The sequence below is a fragment of the Clarias gariepinus genome, chromosome 4 (genome assembly GCF_024256425.1).
Source record: "Clarias gariepinus isolate MV-2021 ecotype Netherlands chromosome 4, CGAR_prim_01v2, whole genome shotgun sequence".
NCBI lineage: Eukaryota > Metazoa > Chordata > Actinopteri > Siluriformes > Clariidae > Clarias > Clarias gariepinus.
The window spans coordinates 30101946-30127174 of NC_071103.1; the positions used below are offsets into that span (position 1 = coordinate 30101946).

General features: G+C 39.6%; 1 protein-coding gene across 1 annotated transcript; it reads left to right on the forward strand.

Annotated features, from left to right (window-relative positions):
- The first annotated feature begins 455 nt into the window (after positions 1–455).
- Positions 456–25054, forward strand: rheb (Ras homolog, mTORC1 binding). The gene is made up of 8 exons (XM_053493656.1): positions 456–752; positions 9210–9281; positions 12156–12223; positions 12916–12998; positions 16031–16087; positions 16228–16275; positions 22783–22864; positions 24717–25054. The coding sequence occupies exons 1-8, from the start codon at positions 701–703 to the stop codon at positions 24807–24809; spliced, it is 555 nt and encodes a 184-aa protein (XP_053349631.1). The 5' UTR covers positions 456–700; the 3' UTR covers positions 24810–25054.
- Positions 25055–25229: the final 175 nt, after the last annotated feature.

Genomic DNA, 25229 nt, shown 5'->3' on the forward strand with positions numbered 1-25229 from the left:
TATTTTGACGTTTTAAGTAAACTCCATAATATTTTACACAATTACAGGTAAAATAATTAATATTTGTGTGATAGCAATCGACTCGTCAGGACAGTGAAGGGTTAAACTGCACTCAATGACCCTAACACTGCACAGGATTGGGAGCTCATTTTGGACTATGTCACAAGGTAAATATTTTAATATTTACTGCAGAATCAAATGCTTTGTTTACAACATAAGTACATTTTCTATCCATATCAACAACAATGATAATAAAAAGAATACTAAAAATGAGGTGTACGTTTATTGATGTACAGGCTACTGTAGTGTATCAATGACAACTCCGAGCGGCCAATGAGGTTGTCGCTAATGGAACCGAGGAGAGGGCCTGGTCCAATCGTGGCGCGAGGAGCGCAGAAAATCCCGCCTCTCAGGGTTCACGCAACCAATCAGACAGCGGCTTTCGTGAATAATTCACACTGGACTGCTCTGGGCAGTGACGCAGAGAAGGATACAGATGCTCGGGCACTTTTTGACGTTAAACTGTTAGAAATCCGCACCGCTCGGACGAAGCTCTGGTTGTTGTAGTTTTTTTTTTTTCCCTTTAACGTTAGGCGACATCGACGTGTCAGCCTGAGTAAATGTAAAAGCGTGCGCTGGTCAGGCGAAAGCGCTTCTTTATGTCGATAGTGGTGTGGTGTCGCTGATTAGGAGAATAAAGATGCCGCAGCCCAAATCTCGAAAAATCGCCGTGCTGGGCTACAGATCCGTGGGTAAGTGGAGAGCAAGGCGTCTGCTGTCTTGTGTCCGACGCCCTGCATCGGCTCTGCCCTGGGCTTAGCTGGAGGGCTAACGTCGCTAATTGTCAGTTGGGTTTTGCTAACGTTGGCTTACGCACCGCTTAATCGTGTCTGCAGTGTGTGAGCGCGCGCAAGTGTGTGTGTGTGTCCTCATTGATTCAGTGTGAAAGAGTTGTATGGCTCTCGTGACATGCTCTTACACACCGAACTAGCCATCTTTACCATATTTATTCACTTTATCTTTTTAATGCATATATACAATGATTTCAATCATTTAATCAGTTTGGTTAGTTGTATGCGTATGCGCGCGCTCGCTCGCTCGTGCGAGCGTGTAAATGGTACATTCCTAAAATAACTTCCAAGGATGCCATGATGTTGGTGACCTTGCATGAAAATGTTATTGTGCTTTCCTTCTTTTCTTTTCTATAAACCTGTGTATTTGTGCCAACACGCACCTGTGTAGCTCCTATCAGACATATATTATTCTCAACAAAGCAATATACTGTAGATTTAAAAACATATTTATGTACTATATATAGGCACAGTGGTGTAGTGGTTAGTATTGTGGCCTTGCACCTCAGGGTCTAGGGTTCGATTTCTCCCTCAGGTCAGAAGTTTGCATATTCTTCCTGTGCTTGGTGAGTTTCCTCCCATAATCCAAAGACATGCAGATTAGTTCAACTGGTGTTGCACCTAAATTGTATCTAGCGTGTGAATGTTGCTCGAAGGTCCTACTACAGTTGTAAAATGGGAATAAATACAACGGTAATCACTATTGGCTTCCACTAGTTGGACTCCAGAGGTCTCTAAATAGTGTGTGTATGTGTAATATATACACTCTCAATCCTGTAAAAGTTGCCGTAAACAAATGCTGATGTAACTTTTAATAATTCCTGCAGAAGGCATCACTGCAAGTAAAGTTGCAGCTCTCAGGGATAAAGTTAATTCAGAGTGTAACTGAATAGCATGACTAGGTTAGCTTTAATTCCACTCAAGCACGAGGTTTGTTTAGCTTCAGGGGTTATTTAGGTATAAAACTCATGAAAAGTTACCAGATGATGTCATGGATCATTTGCATATTCATAAAATTATGATAATATGCCTTTTTAAAACATTTTTTGAGTTTTATCAGAATAGAAGATGCACACACATTCTAAAGCAATTTACACACCCAATTGATAGAGCAATAACATTTCTGTCAAGAGCAAAATACGCATATAGTAGTTAACTGAGAAATAGCCATGATCTAAATGGTTATAAATAGAGTATTGTGCTTTTATAAGTTTATCCAGAAAATGACATATAAAAGATTGTAGGTGCTAGGGTGCATACAGTAGCCACCTTACAGCTCAAGGGTACTGGTTTTGATTAAGATAAGTATCTTACAGCAAATTATTTTGTTCACATATCTTGGTTGGGAAACTGGGGTCAGAGCACAGGGTCAGCCAGTATACAGCGGAGCACATGATAATATGTGCGTTTACATAACTTTTCTGACATGTGCAAAGTCGTCGTGCTTGCTGTGAAGCGTTTAATCTGATGCAAACATAACCGAAGAAAGAGAAAAAGTATTTGAGTTTAAGTTAGGCTTCCTATCTTTTGATAATCCTATTATCTGTGTTATGATTAGTTACAAGAATTCAGTCTTATCTATGATTGGTTAGAAGCTTCACGATGTATGAAATGGCGAGCCAATCAGTGCTTCTTCCCCAGCCATAGACTAAGTGGATAAGAGTAAAGACCGGTGGGAGAGAGTTGTTCTTACAGACATTGCAGATCACTAACGAAAGCTAAAATCCCTTCCTGAAAAACTCGACGGGTCACTTAATACGCAAACGGGGCAAACATTAGTTTGTATGTTTGTTGCAATTGCATGGCCAGTTGTGGCCTGTTCTCTTGTTACTCCACGACTAATCAAGCAGATAAATGGCCTGGTCGTGGTTTGGAGTGTTACATTTGCATTTGGTACCTGTTCATTCAAACTCTTAACATGGGGTCCAAAGAGGTGTGTATGCAAGTGAAGGAAGCTATTATTAGGCCGAAAAGAATCCCAAAATTAATTAATTGGTAAGCTCAGCAACAGTCGAAAGATCTGGAGGATTAAAGTGGATGTCTACTTAATGTTGTCCATGGTAAAGAAGGACCCTTTCACAACATCTAGTCCAGTCAACATCACTTTTGAAGAGGTAGGCGTGTCATTGTCGACGTCTACAGCCAAGAGACGGCATTATGACTTAAATACACAAGCTTCACGAGAAGGTGCAAACCACTAGTAATGCTCAAAAACAGGATGCCAGATTAGACTTTACCAGAAAACTCGCCAGATTCTGTGGCCTGAGGAAATTAAAACCAACTTGTACAAATATGATGGTAAGAGAAGAGAATGGAGATAAAAAGCAACAGCTCATGACCAAAAACATAATACGTCAACTGACAAAAATGTGCATGGCTGCCAATGTAACCGGGTCACTGGTGTTTATTGATGGCCAGACTGCTGATGATGGTAGTGGAAAGAATTCTGAGGTGTATAGGGCTACACTTTCTGCTCTGATTCAGCCAAATGCTGCACAGTTGATAGGATGCCACTTCATTTTGCTGATGCATAATGACTCAAAACATACCACGAAAGCTACCCAAGAGTTTCTCAAGGCAAAGGCATTATTTGGTTATTTTTCACTGGCCACTTCAGTCACCTGATCTCAACCCCATCTCCACATATTATTCAGTAGCTAAATATCGGGAATGACTGCAGTCAGGGCTATACATTTTGCAATAAAGGTAAGTTGGCATTAGGCTTCTGTACACTACCATGTTGAATTTGAAATGAAGCACTCAATATGTAAGTTAAGCACATATTTATGTTAATTTGTTCCATTATTTATGAACATGCCAAAGTGGGTGTGAATAAAAATGGCTGTCATTACTGAATGGTTAATGCCACAATTTGACTATAAGCTCTGCTTTGCTCACACCTATTTTATAATTCAATAATAGATTTATATTCCCATATTTATTTTATATGTATTTATTATAATTCCCAATATTTAGACTTTGAATTGATTATCAAAGGTTTACACCACGCCTTTTTTCCAGTTAAAATTCATGTAGATTGGGTCAGATCAGGTCAAACTGCTCCGACTGAAGTGTTCACATGATGCGTTTTTATTTTAACAGAACTGTTTTTCTATCAGTAGTGGAAAATTAGGGGCTATGAAATGCACCCTGTTCAAAAGTCGGAAGCTTTGTCACCATGCTGTTTCTGGTAAGGTTTTGTGTCGACAACACCATTGAAGCTCATTGAGTATTTTCTGGCATATGATCTGTCACACGCAGGGTGATGTGTGGGTTGTTGGCATCAGAATCAGTTCTGTAACAGGACAAATACATTTTGGATAGGAAAAATACATTTTGACCATTTCCATCCATATACATCCAACAACATACTTATAAACAGGATGACACACATCTGTTTGTCATTCATTTGTTTGATTATTTATATATTTATTAACTTCATTACCCACTGTTCCTGCTTGGGGTGCAGTGTATCACAAGGTGTGAGGTCTGTAATAGGATGCCAAATGCGAACACACTCGCACACTCACCTGAAACCTGCAGATTAGCGATTCTAGCTGCTAGTATATTTTTGGGTGGTTGGAGGAAACTGGAGAACCTGAACGAAACCCACAGAGAAAATCTCTGAAACTCCATACCAACGTAAGTGGAGCTAAAAATTAATTTGGAGGAAATGGAGCTGGGAGATTTGTGATGTGTGGGGCAGTCAAGGGAAAACCCTGCACACTGTTGAGTTCCTCAGCAAGAAGAAACTATAGTTGTCCTGTGAAGCATAGCAAAGCACCTCATTTTATCTGTATAATTTTTCCTTCCATACTGACTAATGTCCCAGTCCCAGTTATATAGAGACAACCCCACACAGTATGGTGCTGCCACCACCATGTCTGACTGTACAGACGGTTATAATAGGGTGATGTGCAGTTCCTGGTTTCCTGATTCCAAATAGTTTAATTGTTGTGTCATCAGGCCAGAGATTTTTGTTTCTCGTGGTCTTGGAGAGTCCTTCAGGTGCTTTTTGGCAAACACTCAGCCAGCTGTCATGTGCCTTTTAATGAGAAATGGTTTCTGTCTGGCCAGGCCTGATTGTTGAAGTGCTGCAGTGTCCTTCTGCACGTTTCTCCCATCTCCACAAGGAGACTCAGGGTTTCATTTATAGTGACCCCTAGGTTCTTGGTTTCCTCTCTGACTATGGCCCTTCATCCCTGATCACTCAGCTTAGCTTGGGTGGTCAGTTGGTTGTTCCAAATCTTTTCCATTTGAGAATGATGGAGGCTGTCGTGGTCCTGGGTGCCTTCAAGGCTCCAGAAAGTTTCTTGTATCCTTCCCAAGATTTGTGTCTTGACACATTTCTGTCTTATTAGTCTACAGATAATTATTTCGACCTCATGGATTTGTTTTCACCCTGACATACACAATCTACCATCAGACCTTATATCAACAGGTGTATGCCTTTCCTAATTACGTCCAATGAAGTCAGTAAGGCACAGGGGGACTCCAGTCAAGTTGTAAAAGCATCTCAAGGGCCGCTATAGGAGTAGGATGAGCTCAATTGCAAGTCTCGTAACTAAGGGTCTTAATATTTATGTAAATGGGATTTTTCAATCTTTATTTTTTTTTAATAAATTAACAAAACACTCCACACTCCTGTTTTTACTTTGTAATTGTGAAGTATTGCTTGTGGAATGATCAGGGGAAAAATATACATGAATATATGTTGTGTGTGTAACTTTCCATCGGCACTGTATATGCAGCACGGTCGCATTGCACCTTCAGGTCTTGGGTTTGAGTCAGGTCTGTGTGCATGGAGTTTGCATTTTCTCTCCATGCTTGGTGGGTTTTGCCCAGGGTTCACAGTTTCCTCCCACAGGCTAAATACCTGCAGACTAGGCTCATTGGCGTTCCCAAATTTCCTGTAGTGTGTGTGTGTGAATGTTGATCATGGCTGTACAAATGGGAATAAATACAGTGGTCATCATTGGCATTAACACTTCCTAGATGGATGGATGGATGGATGGATGGAAGTGGACTAAGTCCACATGTAGAAATGTAAACACCTATGCGGAAAAAAACAACAACAAAAAAACACCTTCATGAGCTTTACAAGTGATATTGAGTTCTGATGTAAGTCCCTTGTAAATGTTAGGATTAAGAGCTCAGTGGATCAATATGTTTAACAAAAAGCCCCAAATCAAATGCTTGGACTGTACTACTTCTTAAAATACATTGAAACTGTGTGTGTATGTTGTATATTACACACATCCAGAACTTCTGTAGTCCAACTAGGGACCGTGGAGTCCAGTGGTGACCATTGTATTGGTTTTCATTTTGTGGGACCGTAGTAGGACCTCTGGTCAACATTCACACACTTTCACACACTATAGGCAATTTTACTAACCACTAAGCCACCATGCCACTTACTGTATGTACACACTCATACAAATATATATATATATATATATATATATATATATATATATATATATAATATGTATGTTGTCGGTAGTCTTTCGGCTGCTCCCGCCAAGGGGTCACCGCAGCAGCCCAAGCGATCCGCACAACAACCTGGCACAGGTTTTTTTTTTTTTTACACCGGGTGCCCTTCCTGACACAACCCACACATGCATGCAAACCTTATATCCGGTCAGATCTCTTTTCAGGACTTCAGGTCAGTCCCAGTCACTTCACCACCCAGAAATTCCCACAAGCTGCAGTTGTTTTAGGGGTCTCGACATCGGTAGCTCCATGTGTGTTTGCTTTATTATATGTTCTTTTGTGTAATCTCTCTCCCACATCTGCTCTTTTTCCTGCACCGAGCAGTGAGAGCTCTGTGATCCTCCCTACCCACGCTGTCCCTGCTCCTATTTATAGCTGGAACCACGCATTAATTTCCATGCGTCTTCATTAAACCTGAGAGAGTTCAGAAACGCTCCTGTGTCTGTTTTCTCTGATTATGTTGTGTAAAGCTGTCTTGTGAAACCGTTAAGGCCGAGGCATTATATCAATGAAGTTACATAAGGAATTGTAGTATGTGAATCAAGCTTTTGTTTTAAAGGAGCAGTGTGGCATTTCTGAAGACGTCCTCTATCCGACATGTAAAGCACATTTGTGGAGCGTGTTGCATTTCTCTTGTTTACAGTACCTTACCTGTTTTACTTGTTGTGGTCAAACATACTTGTATGATACAGGATGTGAGGAAAGGGTGAGGCCAAGCATCACATCCTTTTAAATCACACTTTATACGTTTTTATTTTCTTTTAAATCAGTATATAAAGTAAAGCTTTGTGATGATCATTTCAAATGCACACATTTATTCTTTACTTGATGATCTACCTTTCTCAGTAAATACATTATTTTGGATAACATTGGATAAAAGTTGTGACACCAGTTTTCCATTATGTTTTAAATTCTCTTCAAGGCCTATAGCACATTGTGCCTTTTAAGCTCTGAAATATCTGGAGGTTGATCGCGGTTATATAACCCGCTAATAGATTCCAGCAGCATCCATTCGGACGAAGGGTGAAAATTAGCGTCGTCTTTCACTGAGCAGTGTGTTCCTGTGCGAGTAGTCACGTCGTCCTTTGGGCTTTTCCCGCTGAATGAGGGCTCGCATTTTACACATGCCGGCGGGATTGAGCGGTTGTTATAGCAACAGGCTGCGGTACATGTCAGCCCACACGCTCGGACATCTCGTGCTGCTGCTGCTGCTACTCCAGCTTTACACATCTTTACTACATACATACAAAAATAATAATAATATTAATCAGTTGTGCTAATATCAGGGCACTAGAATTTTAGATTTATGCAAATTTCACACATTTTTCTTAACCAATTGTTACAGGTTTGTTAATTAACATTTTCTACAGCCACAATCCAAACAAATTAGTTATTACTAATTACTCAAAGTTACCCGTATTACTCTCTGGACACGAGGCACCAGGGGACACCCTGGACGGGGTGCCAAGCCATTGCAGAAAACACAAGCACACACTCGCCGTGGAAAATTTGGAAACGCCATTTAGCCTGCCCTGCATGTTTTAGGACTGTGGGAGGAAACCAGATAAAAATGCACCAAACAAATAGAGAACATGTAAACTTCATGCACACAGATCTGAGCTGGGAATTAAATCCCGACCCTAGAATGAACTCCAGGCTTACTGAGACCATGGACAGGATAAGCTATGACACCAAGCCACCTAGAGATAAATGACTTAAACCCCAATAGCGAACAGAATATTAAATAAATAAGTAAAACACACGCACACACACACACAATAATATTAATAATGCTGTGGGATCATCGTTCATCTGTGATCCATCAGATCTCTTCCCATAGTTTGGCACGCACATGAATCACGGATTATATTGCAAAGTTTAATCATGGTGATGTGAAAGAGTTTTACTGTCCCTGTGCGCGCTTATATTTAGCCTTTATCACTGAACGAAAAGCTTATTTCTTTGCAAATTATTTTTCCGCCCGCTCAGACACTCATTCATGCATGCTCACATGCTCTATACTCTATGCTAAATAGCTAATGCTAATTATCTGCTCAAATATAATCAATTCCAGAGCTCATTCTGTGACTCAACAATTTCTGCATTCTTTCGCTAATTTTCCTTTCACTAAAATTAGCTCTATTTTGATCGGACATCGGATCGGATTTTGAGCCAAAGGTAATCAACATTACTGGAAAACACTCAATCTGGCAACACTGCTCGCTTAACTTTTCACATCCTGACTAAACTACCAAAACCAACGTCCTTTTAACAGTAATAAATGAGAAACTGACTTGGGAGATTTGTGATGCGTTACACTGCTAAATTGTTTAAAAAAATACTTAAAATACTCTTGCCTCTTTGTTGTCTTTCAAAATTGAGACTGCTGATACTGAACATCGCCTGAAATGCAAATGTAACCTCTTGTAGAGTACATGTTAATGGATATGTGTGCTATTGAGCAATATTATTATTCTAAATACATTATCGGTTTATACAATTTTATTCAGTTACATTTTTGTCTGCAATTAATTGATCAACAGTTTAATCGTTAACCTTTCTGTCCAGAATATATTATTTTAAACAGTTGTCTGATTCTGATTATATAATGTTCATATACATATGCTGTACCAATTTTGTAATGTCCTGTTAACATCTCGCTGAGTTTGTATGGGAACATGGCTGGGGTGCAGTAAGAAGTGGGTCAGTAATATACTGATATAGTATGAGCAGCGCTTGACATTTTTGTGGGCGTACATGAGCTGTAAATACTTCCTCTTTATGCCATGAGTACTGTAATGGATGCATGCAGTTAATATAATGCTGTCTATCATTTTCACATTTTTTTTTTTCTTCTTTTTGCAGGGAAGTCCTCTTTGACAATACAGTTTGTGGAAGGCCAGTTCGTGGACTCGTACGACCCGACTATAGAAAACAGTAAGTGCATTTCAGATCAATCCAGCAGACTGAGATGGAGTCAGAGGACAGAGAGCGGCCCTGTCGAGCGATTGCTCCCTGCTTCATTGTGTGTGTGTGTGTGTGTGTGTGTGTGTCCTATTAGTAGAATAAGATAATTAGACCTCATTTCTCTCCTTCAGCTGTCTGGTTTGATTTGTGTGCGAGCCTGTACAGAGGCTTTGGAGAGGCAGCAGGTAGATTTCTGTTCTCCGTTGCTGCAGTGTGAAGACGACGGCAGTGTGACACTCGGCTCTGTCAGAATCAGCACTTCTACTCCTCATTAGTGAGCAGGGAGGACGCTTACACAGCCGGCGATTTGCATGCAGTTCAGCGGCGGTACGGCAAGAGCCTGCCAAAGCACTACTCATCGCTGACACCTCGACTTTCAAAAGCCGTCTCGTATCTACGTACGCCACAGGCGTCGTCTTTTCACTGACATTTTTATTCAGCGTAGAACAACTGTAACAGAGCAGACAGAGAAACCAAGAGCCTACAGCGTGTTGTGTTGAGTTACTCGATACGAGTAGTGCGGTTTAGTAGGTTTCCTCCAAAAGGAAAAAACATCAGATTTATTTGTATTTACTTATATTTTTACAGCTTATTAAAGTTCTTTTGAAGTGTGCAGTAAATCTTATAAATCTTCTTCAGAGGCTGTCCATTTTGACTTTTTCACAAGAGTGACGCATTAGTATCAGGTGGCATATTTCCCTCTTATTAGCTTTACTTGTGTATTTTTACTGTTAATGTCGTGCTGGCTGACTCATCATGGATCTTTAACATCAGCCAGGACACAAATTGTTTTCTAACTAATGCTCAGTGCCAGTATCTGTGGTGTCGGTTGCTAAGAGGATGTCAGTAGGGGATCAGTGTCAGGTGCTGGCCAGTAAACAAAGCCTTGGTATCTTGACAAAAAAAATGAAAGAGGGAAAAAAAAACCTCTTTGGGCTCAGAGACAATGTATTCCGTATAGATCTGTGAAAAAGCCTTAAAAAATAAACTTGGTTCCGGTTTGATTTGAATGCCAGTGAACACATATAAGTCAAACTGACATCTTTGTGGCACCAGGGCGGCTCTTGCCCCTCAGGGCATGGTTACAGGGTTTTCCCATGGGTGCTCTAATGGATTGGGATATGGGAAGTTTGGAGGGCTGGTCACCAACTTTGGGCTCTTTGCAAACATTACTTCTCTTCATAATAAAACCTCGATTCTCCAAAACTGCAATAACAAGGGCGATCTAAAGAAAAACTCCCAATTAAATCCAAATGAAAACGAGTCCAACAGATTCTGCAGGAGTGTATCGGAGGCGTGAACCCCATTCTTCTAAAAGACAGTCCCTTTGGTGCTGGTGGCAGTTGAGAGCGCTGTCTTATACTGGACACGAATCAAATCAGCTAAAATAAAACAAAAGAGACAACACGCTGTAGGCTCTCGGTTTCTCTGTTTGCTCTGTTACAGTTGTTCTATGTGCAAAACTAAATCGCAGGAACACTGAATTACCCCCTGAGAATAGCAGTAGCGCTAGTTAATTGTGAGCTCACATATGTGGAAGAGGGCAGATTAGCCTGTGTAGGACGCTGCACACCAAAATAACAAAGTAGCCGGGTGTCAGAATTTAGCTAGCTGTTCTAGATGTCCTTTGGGTGTTCAGTCAGGTTCAGTCAGGTTACAGGGAAAGTAGAAGCATGCAGACAATCCATCAATAACTGACTGAATAATAAATCTTGCGTATTAGAGTTATTTTTTTGCAGGGTGTGTTGCTGGGATTTTAGATGTATGTGTGCATGAATAGCTTAATAAAACCTGGGTTTTTCTCCTCGAAGTCTCAATGTCAGATTCTTTCGTTCGTGTGTGGTGGCGGTAGTGTAGAGGACAGAAAAAGAGAATTTACAGTTGTGCTAAAAGAGCCATTTGAAATTTTTAGAGCCCTTGGCTGCTTGTTGTGAGCTTTAGCCCTAATGTTTTACTGATGCTCTTCGGATAGAGCAGTTAATTGTCCTTTATCTGTTCCATGCCTCCAAGCCTTGACACACTCTCCCTGTTCATTCCACGCTCGTTTGGAAGGTGGAGTAACTTTATTACTGTTGAGGAATGACCTCCTCCTCTCCTTCCTTGGTGATTTTATTTGCTTGTTTGACTTTGCGAGAGGAGGAGGAGGAGGAGGAGGAATAGAAGAAGAAAGAGGGTGGTAGAAAAGGTGCTTTGCTCTCAATGCGTCTGGATGCTTGAGTAATAGTTCTAGGCGTGCCGGCTCCGTGCTGAGCTATTTTCTTTCTCGACTCAGCGGCTCCGCTGTCCTCGGGGATCGCCCGTGTCCTCAAATTGCTGTGTGTAACTGTGTCTTAGATTTTAAGCCCCGTGAGAGTCAGGCTGCAGTGAGGTGCTGCACTCTTGCCGAGGGATTATCATCTCGGTGTCAGCGTGTATCAGTGCCAAACTTGCATTTACCTCGCTCGTACACCCGTTCTGTAAAATCTAGATATATTTTTTTTTTTGTAATACATCCTCATTTCCATTTTAAGTCTGATGTCTTGACAAATCAGCTTCTCTGCCTCGGGTCCTCAGCCTCTGTGACAGCTGCAGTCATAAATCGTGACTGTGTTGTGAGTTTGGGCGTCAGTTACAGAGAGCCCATAGAGGAAGTGAATGTTTTGAAACGCTGCTGGTCTGATACTGTTCTCTGCTCTCCTCGACGCCCAACCACACACACACCCCCCTTCCCATTTGTCCTTGTATTGATTCTCCCTGGAGTAGAAGCTGAGGCCTGCAGCGTGTTCAATCCTCTCATTCACTCACGCACACATTTCTATTTTTCTGCACCCACTGACACTTTTTGTTTTTTTCTTTTCTCTGCAGCATTTACTAAGATGATTACAGTCAATGGCCAAGAGTACCATCTGCAGCTGGTCGACACAGCAGGGCAGGTAGAACACAAGCACACACACGTGTGTATATATATATATACACTCACTCAAACACACAATTAGGCGCGGTTGCGCTGCAATAGAAGTAGCACAAGTGAGCGAGGGCGCACCTGGTCACTCCACAGTCTGTTATTCATAGCAAGTGCACGCTGTGACCCTTACATTCATAGCTTACATTAAAAGCAGGATTTTATGGTTTTGTTCTTTTTTTCTTTTTTTTTTTTGCTTTTCTGACACCTTCTCAAAGTCAGAAGGTCAGGTGATGAGACGATGATACTGAATTGCCCATTTTTAAGGTACTGAATGCAGGATGATTAGGAGAATTATTTATTATATATTTTCTTACTAAAAACACACATTTTCCAGTGTGAGTAGGTCAATGATGCAGGCAGGAGCCAGTGACATAGTTGGGAAGAAAATGTCTGGATGTGTACAAGCTCTGTGCATATGCACTGCGCTGCAGTGAGGGAGGATGAGCTCCATCTTGTACAATGATGTCGGTGATTTCCCAACCGCATCTTCATCCAGGCCTTTTATTCACAACACAGTATAAGAACAGCTATAAGGCTATAAAGTGATAACATCCTAGTGTTGGAATTGTATATATCCTGCAGAAAGCACAGATTTTTATTATGATTGCTGTTCCTGTGATGTTATGATTTACAGATTTTATTTTATTTTTCTCACCACAGGATGAGTACTCTATTTTCCCTCAGACTTATTCCATAGACATCAATGGTTACATCTTGGTGTATTCTGTTACGTCAAATAAAAGGTAGGTCGAAATACTATTTCTTATGTATTTTAACAGCTGTATGAAATTAAGGTGTACACATCGGTGAAATCGTAGATGTGAAAATCATGGCCTTATACTTGGAGGTTTTTTCCCCTCTTGTTTACATGGGTAGACAAATCAATAGCCAAATCAGTGATGCCTGGGATAGTCAGACTCTGTGTCTGGGTTTATTTTTTTTCATTTGCTCTTTTTTTAAGCATAACTTACTGCAATTGCTCCATACATTTCTATTAATATAATTTTCTCTACATAAAGAGCTCTTGCGCATGACGTCACATCTGATCCAGATCCAAACCAGCTGCCATTTAAATGTGCAGTTTTATGAACGACATGAAATCCGGTTATAAAAATGCTCATTGCTGAACAGTTGGTTTGCACGGGGATGCAACAAACTAACAGGCTTTAAGATCTTCCCAATAACAACAAGAAAAGAGATTTGTGATCATCACCCATCCTGTGAAAAGACAAGGTTAATCCTGGTCAAAGATGGCGCTAAATTCATGGGGTAAATTGGGCTAGGCTATCTGTTTTCATTAGCGTTATTAAACTTCTTAAAACATTTAGTTCGCATTTCCTATTATTTTAATTAGGTGTTTCCTCGAACCAAATTTTTTTCCTAGTTTCAAAACTTCCGCCCAACGGAAGTGCCAAAACTTACAGTTCCTTAAATCTCCACTGGGGGCTAGCTACCAAAGTGAGACAATCCACATAGATCCTCATGTTAAAATGTCCATCTTTACAAGGGAAATAAACATTTACAGTCTTGCACAATAAATTGTTTTAGATTTTCTATTCAACAACTGCACAGGGTTACATTTTAATGTACGCTTAATTATATTAAGTCATAAAATTATGCATAATTAGGAGTGTGACCAATTTAAGTGACAGCTGCATTGCATCACTTTAGCTAAACATCTTACTGGAATTGTTTTCATTTAACCTAATGCAAGAACTGTAGAAGTCGGCGCAGGACGAAGTGTAGGGTAAAGATGGAGTTCAGTCAAATGCAAATATTAGCATATACTGTGAATTAACAATAGCCACCATTTAACCGCATTGTAGTTATGCTAGCTAACCTGTGGTAACTGAGTTAAGTAGGAGTGTTTAAACCAACAGCCAGGCTGGCCATTTGCCCATGTAAAGATCAACCCCGGGGTGTCAGCTCCAGACAAGATGGCGACAACCAAGGCTCCCACAATTTCGCCTTATAACCACCATTTAGAAAACCTATGGGTAAGGGTTTGTCCTGTTCTTTTAATACAGCCTATGGCCTGTTACTTGTGAAACAGCACAGATACCAAAGTAACAATTGGATGGCAAGCTAGGGAGAGAAATGGACCAGAAACTGACATGTTTAAAAGCGGAACGTGAATTGTGCTGATCTGCTTAAACATTATTTCTGTTATCTGGTCTCTCGTCATGCCTTTAGTAAAATCTGTGAGGGTAAATTTAGAGAGTGATTCATCATTGCTTGGCTTGCCGGTTTCGTCTATGGCTGGCATGATTGCCTGAGAAAATGGCGGATGTTTTAATTGTGACTCACATAGCTGTAGAAATACTTATACTAGTAATTGTGATTTGTAAAATATTGCATGGATCTGAGAGAATCCTTATACAATCACCATGCAAGGATACGAGAACTGACAAGTCAAGTAGAATACTAAAGAGTGCAATGCAAAAACTGTTATAAGACTCTAATGCTGGCATAACACACACTGCTTTTTTACACAGTTATTTAGTCTTGCCGGTATTTATAACATGGTGTCACATACTTTAGAGGTTTGATTCGTCCATCCCTGGGCTGTTCAAAAACCTATGCTGTGGGAGGAGATGCATGGATATTTTTGAAGATTTAGTAGGAGGATTGAAATGTTATGCTTCACAGGTGTTATCCTCTTCTCCTGAAATTTTTACTTCATCATGAGCACTAATCGAGAATCAAACTTTGTCAAGATACTGATTTAATCACAGCACTTAGAGTGAAGCCCTAGTGGCAACATGAATAGCCTTTAGAGTCAGACCCTTTCAGGCTCAATGCACTGACTTCCTCAACTCCAGCTCCAAAACTCAATCAGAACAAAAAGTTCGAAAATGAGCTCAGAGCTGGTAACTCCGACACTGCTTTCAGTCATCAGTAGATGAAGTTAATCGTTTAGCCACTTAGTGCCATGCTTCTTGTGCAGTAGATATCAGAGGTGCTTAAGCATCATCAGACATCCCACAGAACCAAAATGCTCAAATGGTCAATCTTTCAGTTAGGACTATATTTTTATCATTTTAAAGGTTCAATCTAAATGATTAGGTTTCTGGATGGGATTATAAATGTTGGATTTATTACTCAATAAATCCAGGTATACCAAAGGACAGACAGTTAGCTAAAGTTTCATGAATACCTTTTAAAAAGGAAGGCAATAGGAAGCTTCTTTAAGCTTCTTTTAGCAATTCTTTATTGCTAAAAAGCTCTTTTTCCCCTGAAGTATTTGGAAGACCCCTAGTCTCTGGAACGACTGCTTTTGACATAAAACTGTCACATAACCCAGTCGCTTTGTCTCCCCTGGGCTTGTGTAATGAAGTCAAAGTTTTTCGTAGAGGAATGAAAAAATGACAGAACCCTGTTGCATGAATATGAGAACTGCAGAAACGTTAAACGGTATTAAATCATAAAGGTTTACTTCCTTCTGCAGGATGTTATTGTTGGATTTATGATTCGATGCTTATGTAAACAGGCTAACGCTAATACTTTTTTTACTTCCAGATATTCCTGATTTTATTGAGATCAGTTAGACATTAACAATGAGGCCAATTTCATCCATATTAGTGCAGAGCAGCATAAAGCCATGCATTAAGCAATAAGCACGATTGTTCTCATTGTGGAATTAAACACACAAGGGATTATTCAGGACCGTTGGATCATTTTGGAAGAACTCTCCCTAACAGGGATCTATGGCTTTCTGAATGTTTTCTGAAGAACCCCTGATTATTATACAAGTCATTTTTTCTTTCTCTTGCAGTTTTGAAGTAGTAAAAGTTATTCATGAAAAATTGCTGGATATGGTGGGAAAAGTGCAGTAAGTATATATTATTTTTCCTAGTAGTCATGTGACCTGCATCGGCGTAATAAAGACAATTGTCCTAGTTTCTTTTTAAGGTTTTGACATCATGAAGACTGATGAATACTAATATCATGCTCCTACTATCTTTCACACAGAGTACCAATTATGCTGGTGGGAAATAAAAAAGATCTCCATATGGAGCGGTAAGTAGTGCATGTGTTGTATTACAGGGAGTGCACAGTTATCCTGATATGATACTCTATTCACTGCCAGCTCGAATGGCCTAACCTAAAAACCTGTAATATAGTGACTGGCCCAATGAAAATACAAGTCACACCCACCGATCCTTTGTTAGACCACCTTTAACTTTTACTAAGACACATTTACAGCACAGTGGCATTGTTTTGATTACATTATGCAAGATCACAACATTTATTTCTGTTCATTGATGCTTGACTGGGATCTTGTGTTAATGACAGGAGAGTTGGACCACTACAATACGTCTTCTCCAGCATAGTCTCATCTCATAGTCTTTGGGTGAGGTTAAGGTCAGGACTTTGTGGTTACCGGTTCATGTGTGAAACACACTTTTATCATTTGAGTCCTGGAATTTGTCTGTGTCATCAGGAAAAAAACAAAAACATGCATCCGTAGATGTGATGCCCTGGTCATTCAGTACAATCAGGTTATCAGCTGACTTCATTTTATAACGTTGTTGAGCCTAGACTTGACCAACTAAAGCAAACTAAGATCGTAAAACTGCCTCCAGAGGCTCTTACAGTGGCCACTATGCTGATGATGGGTGCATCACGTCATGTGCTTCCCTTCGTACCCTGATGCACCCATCACTCCAGGTTTGGGTCACTCTGAGCTCATCAAGCCACATGACCTTTTTCAGATGCTCCAAAGCCCCATCTTTACACTCCCTAGCAAACTGAAGACTTTTTCTCATGAGTCTAATTAACAAGTGGCCGCACAGCTGTTTAGTCCCAGTGCTGTGAGTTCTCATCACATTGTGTGCATATAGAACCGCTTTTACTTTCACTATTAAACATAGCTGTGATTTTTACCGCTCTGTTAGACAGTTCTAAACCTAATTGCAGTTATTTCTGTAATCACCTTAGTTGTTGTCTTTTCTTAGTGCTCACCATCAAAAAATAGTCATATGATTTCCTCAATACTGATCGCAGTATATGAAGCACTGCATGGTTGTTTAAGAAATAAGAAGCTACGCAATGCAATAGCTAAAGTTAATGCCAGCTGAGACATATTAACCACTGCAGTAATTATACAGATAAATGCTCTTTTAACTATATTTGCTTAATTAAAGTCAAACAGCGACTTTATTGGCTAGGCAGTATATGTCCTGGTGTGATGTATAGACAGTAAGCTCATCTCGTAATGTGTAATGTAACTGCTGTATGTTGGCTATTAGTATTCATTGGGTTGATTTGGGTAATTTGCTTTAGGTATATTTGATACAATAATTTAGTGTGCATGAGAGATGAGAACTTGATAAAGTGTCTGTTTTTTTGTACCATGCACGTGAGCTGCTTCTGCAATCGAACCGGAAGTAGAACCGTGGTCCGTTCGTCAGGGACTACTTGTAGCGTAATTTTTTTCATCTGTAAACGAGGATTGGGAAACGGGCAATATTTTCGACAGCCTTGTTTTTTGTTTACCCTATTTGGGCTTTATTAATTTGTCTCTCATAAATAATGTGTTGCATTCGTGCTGATAGAACATACAGCTATTAAGTGTACTTTTTTACCTTGAATCTCAATCTAGCAATGTGTGTGTATTAATGTGCAGTATTTAAATGAATTCAGTTTAAATTTGTCAAGGTTCTGCTAATTAAACTTTCATGCTTATAAATTGCGGATAAACAGCTACTGTGAATGAATCACGGTAATAAATATTACCTTTTAACGCATAACTACTGGTGCTTTTGTTTCACGGTGGCTCTTCATGGTTTTGAATACTTGAAATATTAGTTTTGAATCACAATAAATAATTGTATGCGTTTTGTCCAGTCGTTTAATTTATTTATTTTTATCATTCATTTTAAAATTATGTTTTTTTATTTACTAATCAAGTCTATGAAAATGTGTGAAAACTCTCCACTGTCTTAATAAGCTGCCATCAGGTTTAATATATTATACACAAATGCATAGCTGCATTAAAAGATCTAAACTAAAAGCCACCAGTTTCTGAAAAACAGCCACGTCATTCATGCTATCAACCCCATGAGAAGAAGTCATGCACTTTTTCTTCACTTGTGTCCTCCCGTCTTCCACCATAACTGTTCGGTTTCTCATCAGCATACAGTTACATATAATATGGGTAAAAGGAATAAATAGGTCAATCTGAGTCATGGCTTCAGCGCTCGGAGCACACAGAGAAACACGCTGTGATGGTGCGCAATCAGCCAAGGAAAGATTTGCCGCATGATATTGCTGCATTGCTGCATGATATTCCGTATATTAGAGGGCTTTGTAAAGCTTTGTGTAGATCATGACCTTACTAAGGAAAGAGTTAAACGATTGTCTATTGAACATTCCATAAAGCTGAACTACAACATGGGCACAAACAGGAATTAAATTTGATGTTGCTTTGGCCATGCATGCCGTTCGAAAGGCTATGAAATCATGGGTAAAAAAATTTCCCCTCATTTAAGCAGACCGTTTCAGGCCAGGTTTGAGTCATCCAGGGTTTAGACAGTGGTGAAAACCTTACACCATGTTCCACACAAACTCAAACACTTCTCAGCATATCTGCCTGTGATTTCTTTTTTAGATACTGTTTACATTCCACTGCATTCATTTTTTCCCCCTTTCCTTTATTTCACACACAGTACGTGTAGCGCTTAGTATGATAAATAAGGGTCAAGCTTTTGCTGTAACACAGATCTCTAATGATGGTGTATTTAAGGGAAGGTAGTGCTGCAGTTGTGTAGTCAGCACCTACACCCCAGACACTCAAAAGCCTGACTGTCAGGATTTACATCCGTAATTCAACCTACAGTAATATCAGTGCAGAGGTCAGTGTTCAGTCATTTGCAGCTACTTTTGAAAAATGTGATGCACCAAAGGGTTTGTTTGGTGAAACAGGCTTAAAATGGATTTCAAGTTATTTTTGGTCTAGAGCTCAGAGTGCTGTAAAAGGCACTTATATAGATAAAGGTCTGTTTAGATCGTTTTGCATAATGCCTGGGGATTCTTACTGCAGTTCAAGGCAGCATGCTGTGAAAGGCACTTTACGCCCGCGCATAAGATTTGAAGATGTCCACTTACCACACATTCAGAGAAATATGAACGCTATAGTTGTTTAAAAATTGAAATGATTTGAATGAGTAATGTTATGTAATGTGACATTCTTGGAGGAGAGTGAGAGATTAAAGAGCTGACAGCTGCTCCTCTGCTTTGCTTCCTTTGTGGACATGGATACAGATCAGTGCGAGTGAAAAGGACAAGGTAGTTTAACTGGGTAAATGTGTCCCTCAGGATCCTGTAAATGATGGACTGAGAAACCAAGTTGCAGTGTGAGACTGGCTTGGAGCAAAACTGGCCAACGTTTGTATTTGTAAAAAAAAAAATGGTGTTTTTTATTTTTTTATTTTACAGGCCTAGCTAGAAAACTCCAAGAGGTGAACACCAATGAGACTAAACTCTGATATTGTAATGGAAAATCATTTATTTTTATTGAAAACTTCAGGCTTGAGGTAATTATTTCTTAAAAGTGTTAGAAATATTGTACAGCAGAATGGTTGAAGATAGGGATGTTATTGATTAACAACCAATCAATTAATAAGTAAAAAAAATACCCATAGGGTTTGTATTGCATTTTTTTTCATATTTACCTCACATCTATTAACTTGTACACCACAAGAGGGCAGACTTGCAGTTTAGGTGATGTGCAGTATTTGCGGTAAAGGTAGTTCTCAAATTACGAACGAGTTTTGTTCAGAGAGCACGCTCACAAGTCCAATTTGTTCTTAAGTCCAACAGAGTAAGTCTTGTACATCTTTGATACGAATATACAGTGGAACCTAATTTGCATAATTCGTTCCAGATGTGGGCTTGTATTCCAAAACACTCATAAACCAAGGTGAATTTTTCCATAAGAAATAGTAAAAACTTAAATTATTTGTTTCACAAAAAACAAACAAATTAACCTGCACTTTACCTTTAAAAAAAAGTTTTAAAAAAATCCAGACAGACGAGTGTTTCCGTTTATGCGCGCAGGCGCTGTTTGTGTCTGTTTAAGTGTGTGTGTGTGTGTGCTGTATGTGTGTGAATCTAAAGTAAGAGGACAGAAGGAATCAGCCCTCCCCATCTCCCCCTTCTCATCTTACAATAAACTTCTCTTCTCTCTAATTTGAATTTCACACACACACATTAATTGAAAGACTTTTTGTCTGAAAAATTAACTAGGAACATCACTGATGGGGGTAAAGGCGAGAGTGTGTATGTGTGTGAAAGGGCACGGTATCAAAATATGAGCACGCACACATGACAGGCTGAAATAGAGAGGGAGAAAATGGATCTTTAACCTCTCTAACTGGACTTTCTCTTGTTGTACACGCGCACTGTACACACACGCTTAGGTACTCGTAAACCAAGACTTGCTTGTTTTTTTAAAGTCAAAATTTATTAAAAATCATTGCTCGTCTTGCGGAACACTCGCAAACTGTGTTACTCGAATCCGAGGTTTCACTATACATTGTAAACCATACCAATTTACTTGACTAAATTTGTCCCTTTTCTCCCCACACTGCCATCATGTGGCCAGAAACTGTAATCACGCCTAAGGAAATTTGAAGTTTGTTTGTATTTGCGGAAATTTATAACTTGTAATGTTCGTAGGTCAGAGACTACCTGTAGTGTCTTTTTTTTTTTTTTTTTGTAAATGAAGATCGGGAAACAGCCAGTATTTTCAATAGCCTTGTTTTTATTTAACCTATCTGGGCTTTGTTAATTTGTCTTGTATGAATAATCTGTTTCATTTGTGCTGCTAGGAAATACAGCTGTTGGGGGAAAAAATGTGCATCTTGTTAGTGTTAATTGTTGAAGTTTCATCGATTATTTCTCGTTAATGTGTTTAACCATCGTTTAGGAAAAATGTTTATGATCTGAGATCATAGTTTAAGGTAAGGGTAAAAGGCTGCTGACTAGTGAAGTTGCTCAATCTGCAGTTAAACCGTAAAGGAAGTGTGTGTATGCGTTATCTATAAGCCATATAAGATCAATAGTGCCATTAGTGGTCTGTCAATAGGCATAGGCAGTCTCCCCCACACACACTGATACACTCAGCTTTATCTGGTCTCCAATCTTCAATCCAACTTCCAGCTGAGCATCCACACCCGCTTCTACACTCACAGAGATGTTACAGAACACTACTTCCTATTTCTTTATTAATATGTTACAATTCAATACGTACATCTGCAATTCACAACCACTTCACACACAAAAACAAGCTAAACTACTGGACTGTGTATTTATTTCTTAAAATAATGAATAAGAAAAGACGAAGATGCTTACACTCATTTAACTGTGCTCAGAACAATCTGACCATTCTTAGTATTCTGATGAGCATGCTTGATTTAACATCCTTTACAGGATCTAATTAGTAGGAAGTAGGAATGTACAGTTTAGATTCCCAGTTGGTTTAAAGCTTGTTGAACCGGGAAGAATGCATTCCTCTTACTAAGGAAATGTGTAGGTTAGAATAAAAATGTTTATTCTTCAGTTTTTTCACATGAAGCAAGTAAAACGTATGTGACTGGCTTCATCAATTCATATGACATTAGAGGAACTGCACTGAACTTTGGAAAATAGAGAGCTTCATTGTTAATTCCAGTTATATAGTGGTGGACAAAAAAAGGGAAATTCAGTGTTAGTGACTTTGTGATCTTTTTTTTAAAATAATGACAATCAATATAATAAGAATAATTAATATTTTATGCAATTAAAATTGCGATACAAAAATCAGTATTTAGTATGAAGTTCTTTATTCTTCAAAACCTGCTGGAGTCCCAGAGTACTAAACACGTCTTCAGTACTCTGGTGTCACTAATTCAGTCCATGTCTGCGTAATTGCTTCCTGGAGATCGTGTGCATGGTTTTATTCCTGCCTTCTTCACCATTGTCCAACAACTTTCTTTTGGGTTTACTTATAAAGATGACCCAGGCCATGGCTCCAGAAGCTGAATAATGGTGATGCAGGGAGAGCTATACAGTAATACATAGCATATACTTTCTTAATACTTTTGGCCATCACTATACAGTGTATAAGTATATAAGTAAAGCACAAAAGAAAGTAGCATTTGCTCTACAATCCCTAATATCACAAGTTTGCAACCATTCCTACTAAATGCAGCCAACAATCAGATACTTGAACATAAAGAAGCCATCTGACTGACGTTACAACTAATGCTTGCATCGTGTTTGCTCATATGCGTTGTTGCTTTATACATAGAAGACATTTATTAATCTATTAAAAAACTTGATAATATGTATTAGTTTCCAATCCCTCCCCAAAAAGCTCACAGAATCTCACAGCATTTTCATTCAGAAACTGGGGCAGCTAAGTGCAAATTCATAGAAATATGAATAGCCTGATTTCAGCCTTCAAGATTCTGAATCATTGTGTCCAGGAAAGTGTTCAATAAGTATCAGACTTTTAACCTTCAATAACCTCTCCTCCCTTAGTGTTATCAGCTGCGAAGAAGGAAAAGCGTTGGCAGAATCATGGAACGCAGCATTCATGGAGTCCTCTGCAAAAGAGAACCAGGTAATAAGCCATCTTCAGCACACACACACACACACACACACTGCCATATTTTCCTTTCATTTCTCAGATACCGTTCGCTGGCAGAAATCGGGTTCTTTTAAAGGTTTAAAATTTAACCCAGTTTCAAAGTTTCTGAAAGTATTCCCTCCTTTGCTGTTCTGTTAAAAGTTCATTTGACTTTCAGGTCTGATCTTTCGCTGTGGTCCCAAAAGACACACACACACACACACACACACACACACACACACACACAGATTGAGCAGAGAGCACTGGTGGATTGAGCTCAGCAAGAAGTGGCAGGAACTACTGATTTTTCTGATTCTGAACCAGCGTGAGTTCAGTTCTCTGTGTTTAATGAACGCTTAGTGGCACATCAGTCAAAGCTAAGGGCCCTTCCTGTCGTATGGGGTTCATTTTTTTACAGAAATGACTGGTTGCTATACCGTTGCTATGGCAGTGAGGTCATGTGGTGGCATAATGAGATGCACTGCAGAGGCAGAAGCAGAGAGAGTACCTCGGGGGAGAGTGCGTCTGGCTGTACATCACCCATGAAATGGCTATTAGTGCTTAGGATACTTATATTAGCTTGCATCCTAAATCTGTAGGGATATTGAACGCGTCAAGGCAAAACATATTTCATTCTTTTTAGTGAATTATAGTCATGTATTAAGAATTACACTACATGACTTGCCAAAATAATTACTTTTACGTATATCAAAGCGAATTAACTACACTTGGACATAAAATGGAAAAAAAAAAATGCTTTACGCGTGTACACACACGTAGTCACACTGTTATAGTAAACAGTACATGCATGCACGGATAATGACTATACGAGTGACGTACGCTCGCTGAGAGAGCATTGGAGATGATTATCCACAATCTCACAGCATTTGCTTTGTTGTGATCACGTGACAAAGCGCATATGTACTACAGTACTCGTGTATATCAAGATCTTGTAAAAAAATGTCTTGTCTTGCAGACCAAGCTACTTACAATCCAAGGTTCCACTGTATCTGCTTTTCTGTGTGTGGCAGTATTAGTAACTTTATGCACTTTAATATGTAATTACTGTTTGCACTTAAAAAAAAATTGCCAGCCCTGCAGTTTAGATTCTGTACTGATAATATCCTGTACTTTTTTACATTGTTAAATAAGGCCATTAAAAAAAATGTTTTCATTGCCACTGTTCCCCTGACATCCTTTTAGTTGCTGCATAAGAGTGACGGTGTCTTAATCTCAGTTTGCTCTTTGGGACTGTGGCATTACGAAAACTTAAACATCAGCAGAGTTTCAGATCTCTGAGAGATCATCTGTAGTGTTCTCCTCCTTCTGAGGACCAGAATCTCCCTGGAGAGCTAGTAACTCCACAGAGGGAGACAGTGCAGAGGTTCCTAATTGAATATCAGAGCCCCAGTTTCCATCCAACGGCAAGAAGAGGGTCACGGCGGCTTTGTCTCCGCGCTGGCTGTCGATGAGTCAGACCATAATCACACTACAGTTCATGTTTTCCATTGGTTCCCTTTTGAGATAAATTGCAGACACATGAATGCATTTTTTAACAGGGATGATTAGTTTATATTTAAAATGAAATTGGCATCATAAAGGATTTTGTAAAATTTTCCTTGAAGAGATTTGATGAAGTTTTCTGGGCTTTTTTTAATGAACTCTCAGCCTTTTATTGCTGCTAACCCGGCTGGAGTAAAGCTTTCCAATCACATTTTATGTCCATTTAAAAATGTCTAATGAGTTAGTATAAAGTCATTCATTCATTTTTATAAGCCGAATCTTATTTTTGTTTTGGTTATGTAAAGACATGACTAAGTGCTTCTCTCTGCGTCTCTCTCATCAGACTGCAGTCGAGGTGTTCAGGAGTATAATCCTGGAGGCGGAGAAGATGGACGGCGGAGCCCCACCAGGCCGGACAACCTGCTCGCTGATGTAGATTCGCACTCCCTGCCTGTCCTGACCACTGGAGGACACACATAGACCTTTCTGGAGAATGCTTTTTCAATCAGTCCTTCAGTTAGTTACGGGAACATGGGAATTTTTGGCTTAGATCAGGACGAGGTCAGGGGTTCGAGAATAAGGGTTTGGATTCGGTTTAACAGATAGAGTTAAGCACATCTTGCGATAAATTGTTCACCAGAAAAGTCTGTTTGTAGTCCACTACCACCCCCCCACCCCCCCTCCCCCCCACACACAACCCCCCCCCCCCCCCCCCGCCTCCTTACCACAACACTGGACACTGGGAAATCCCTCTACTTGAAGTGGCTAACTGCCTGTTTTCCTCTATAGAAATGTTGACTTTTCTTTTTAACTTCCTTTTTTTATACTTCATTTCATTTTAATTTTTGTTGTGTAT

Bases quoted from the DNA above. Each gene is read 5' to 3' on its own strand.
- rheb (XM_053493656.1), top strand. From the start codon at position 701: ATGCCGCAGCCCAAATCTCGAAAAATCGCCGTGCTGGGCTACAGATCC. The intron at 16,088-16,227 runs GTAAGTATATAT...TCTTTCACACAG, and splicing joins GATATGGTGGGAAAAGTGCA to AGTACCAATTATGCTGGTGG. The intron at 22,865-24,716 runs GTAATAAGCCAT...CTCTCTCATCAG, and splicing joins CCTCTGCAAAAGAGAACCAG to ACTGCAGTCGAGGTGTTCAG.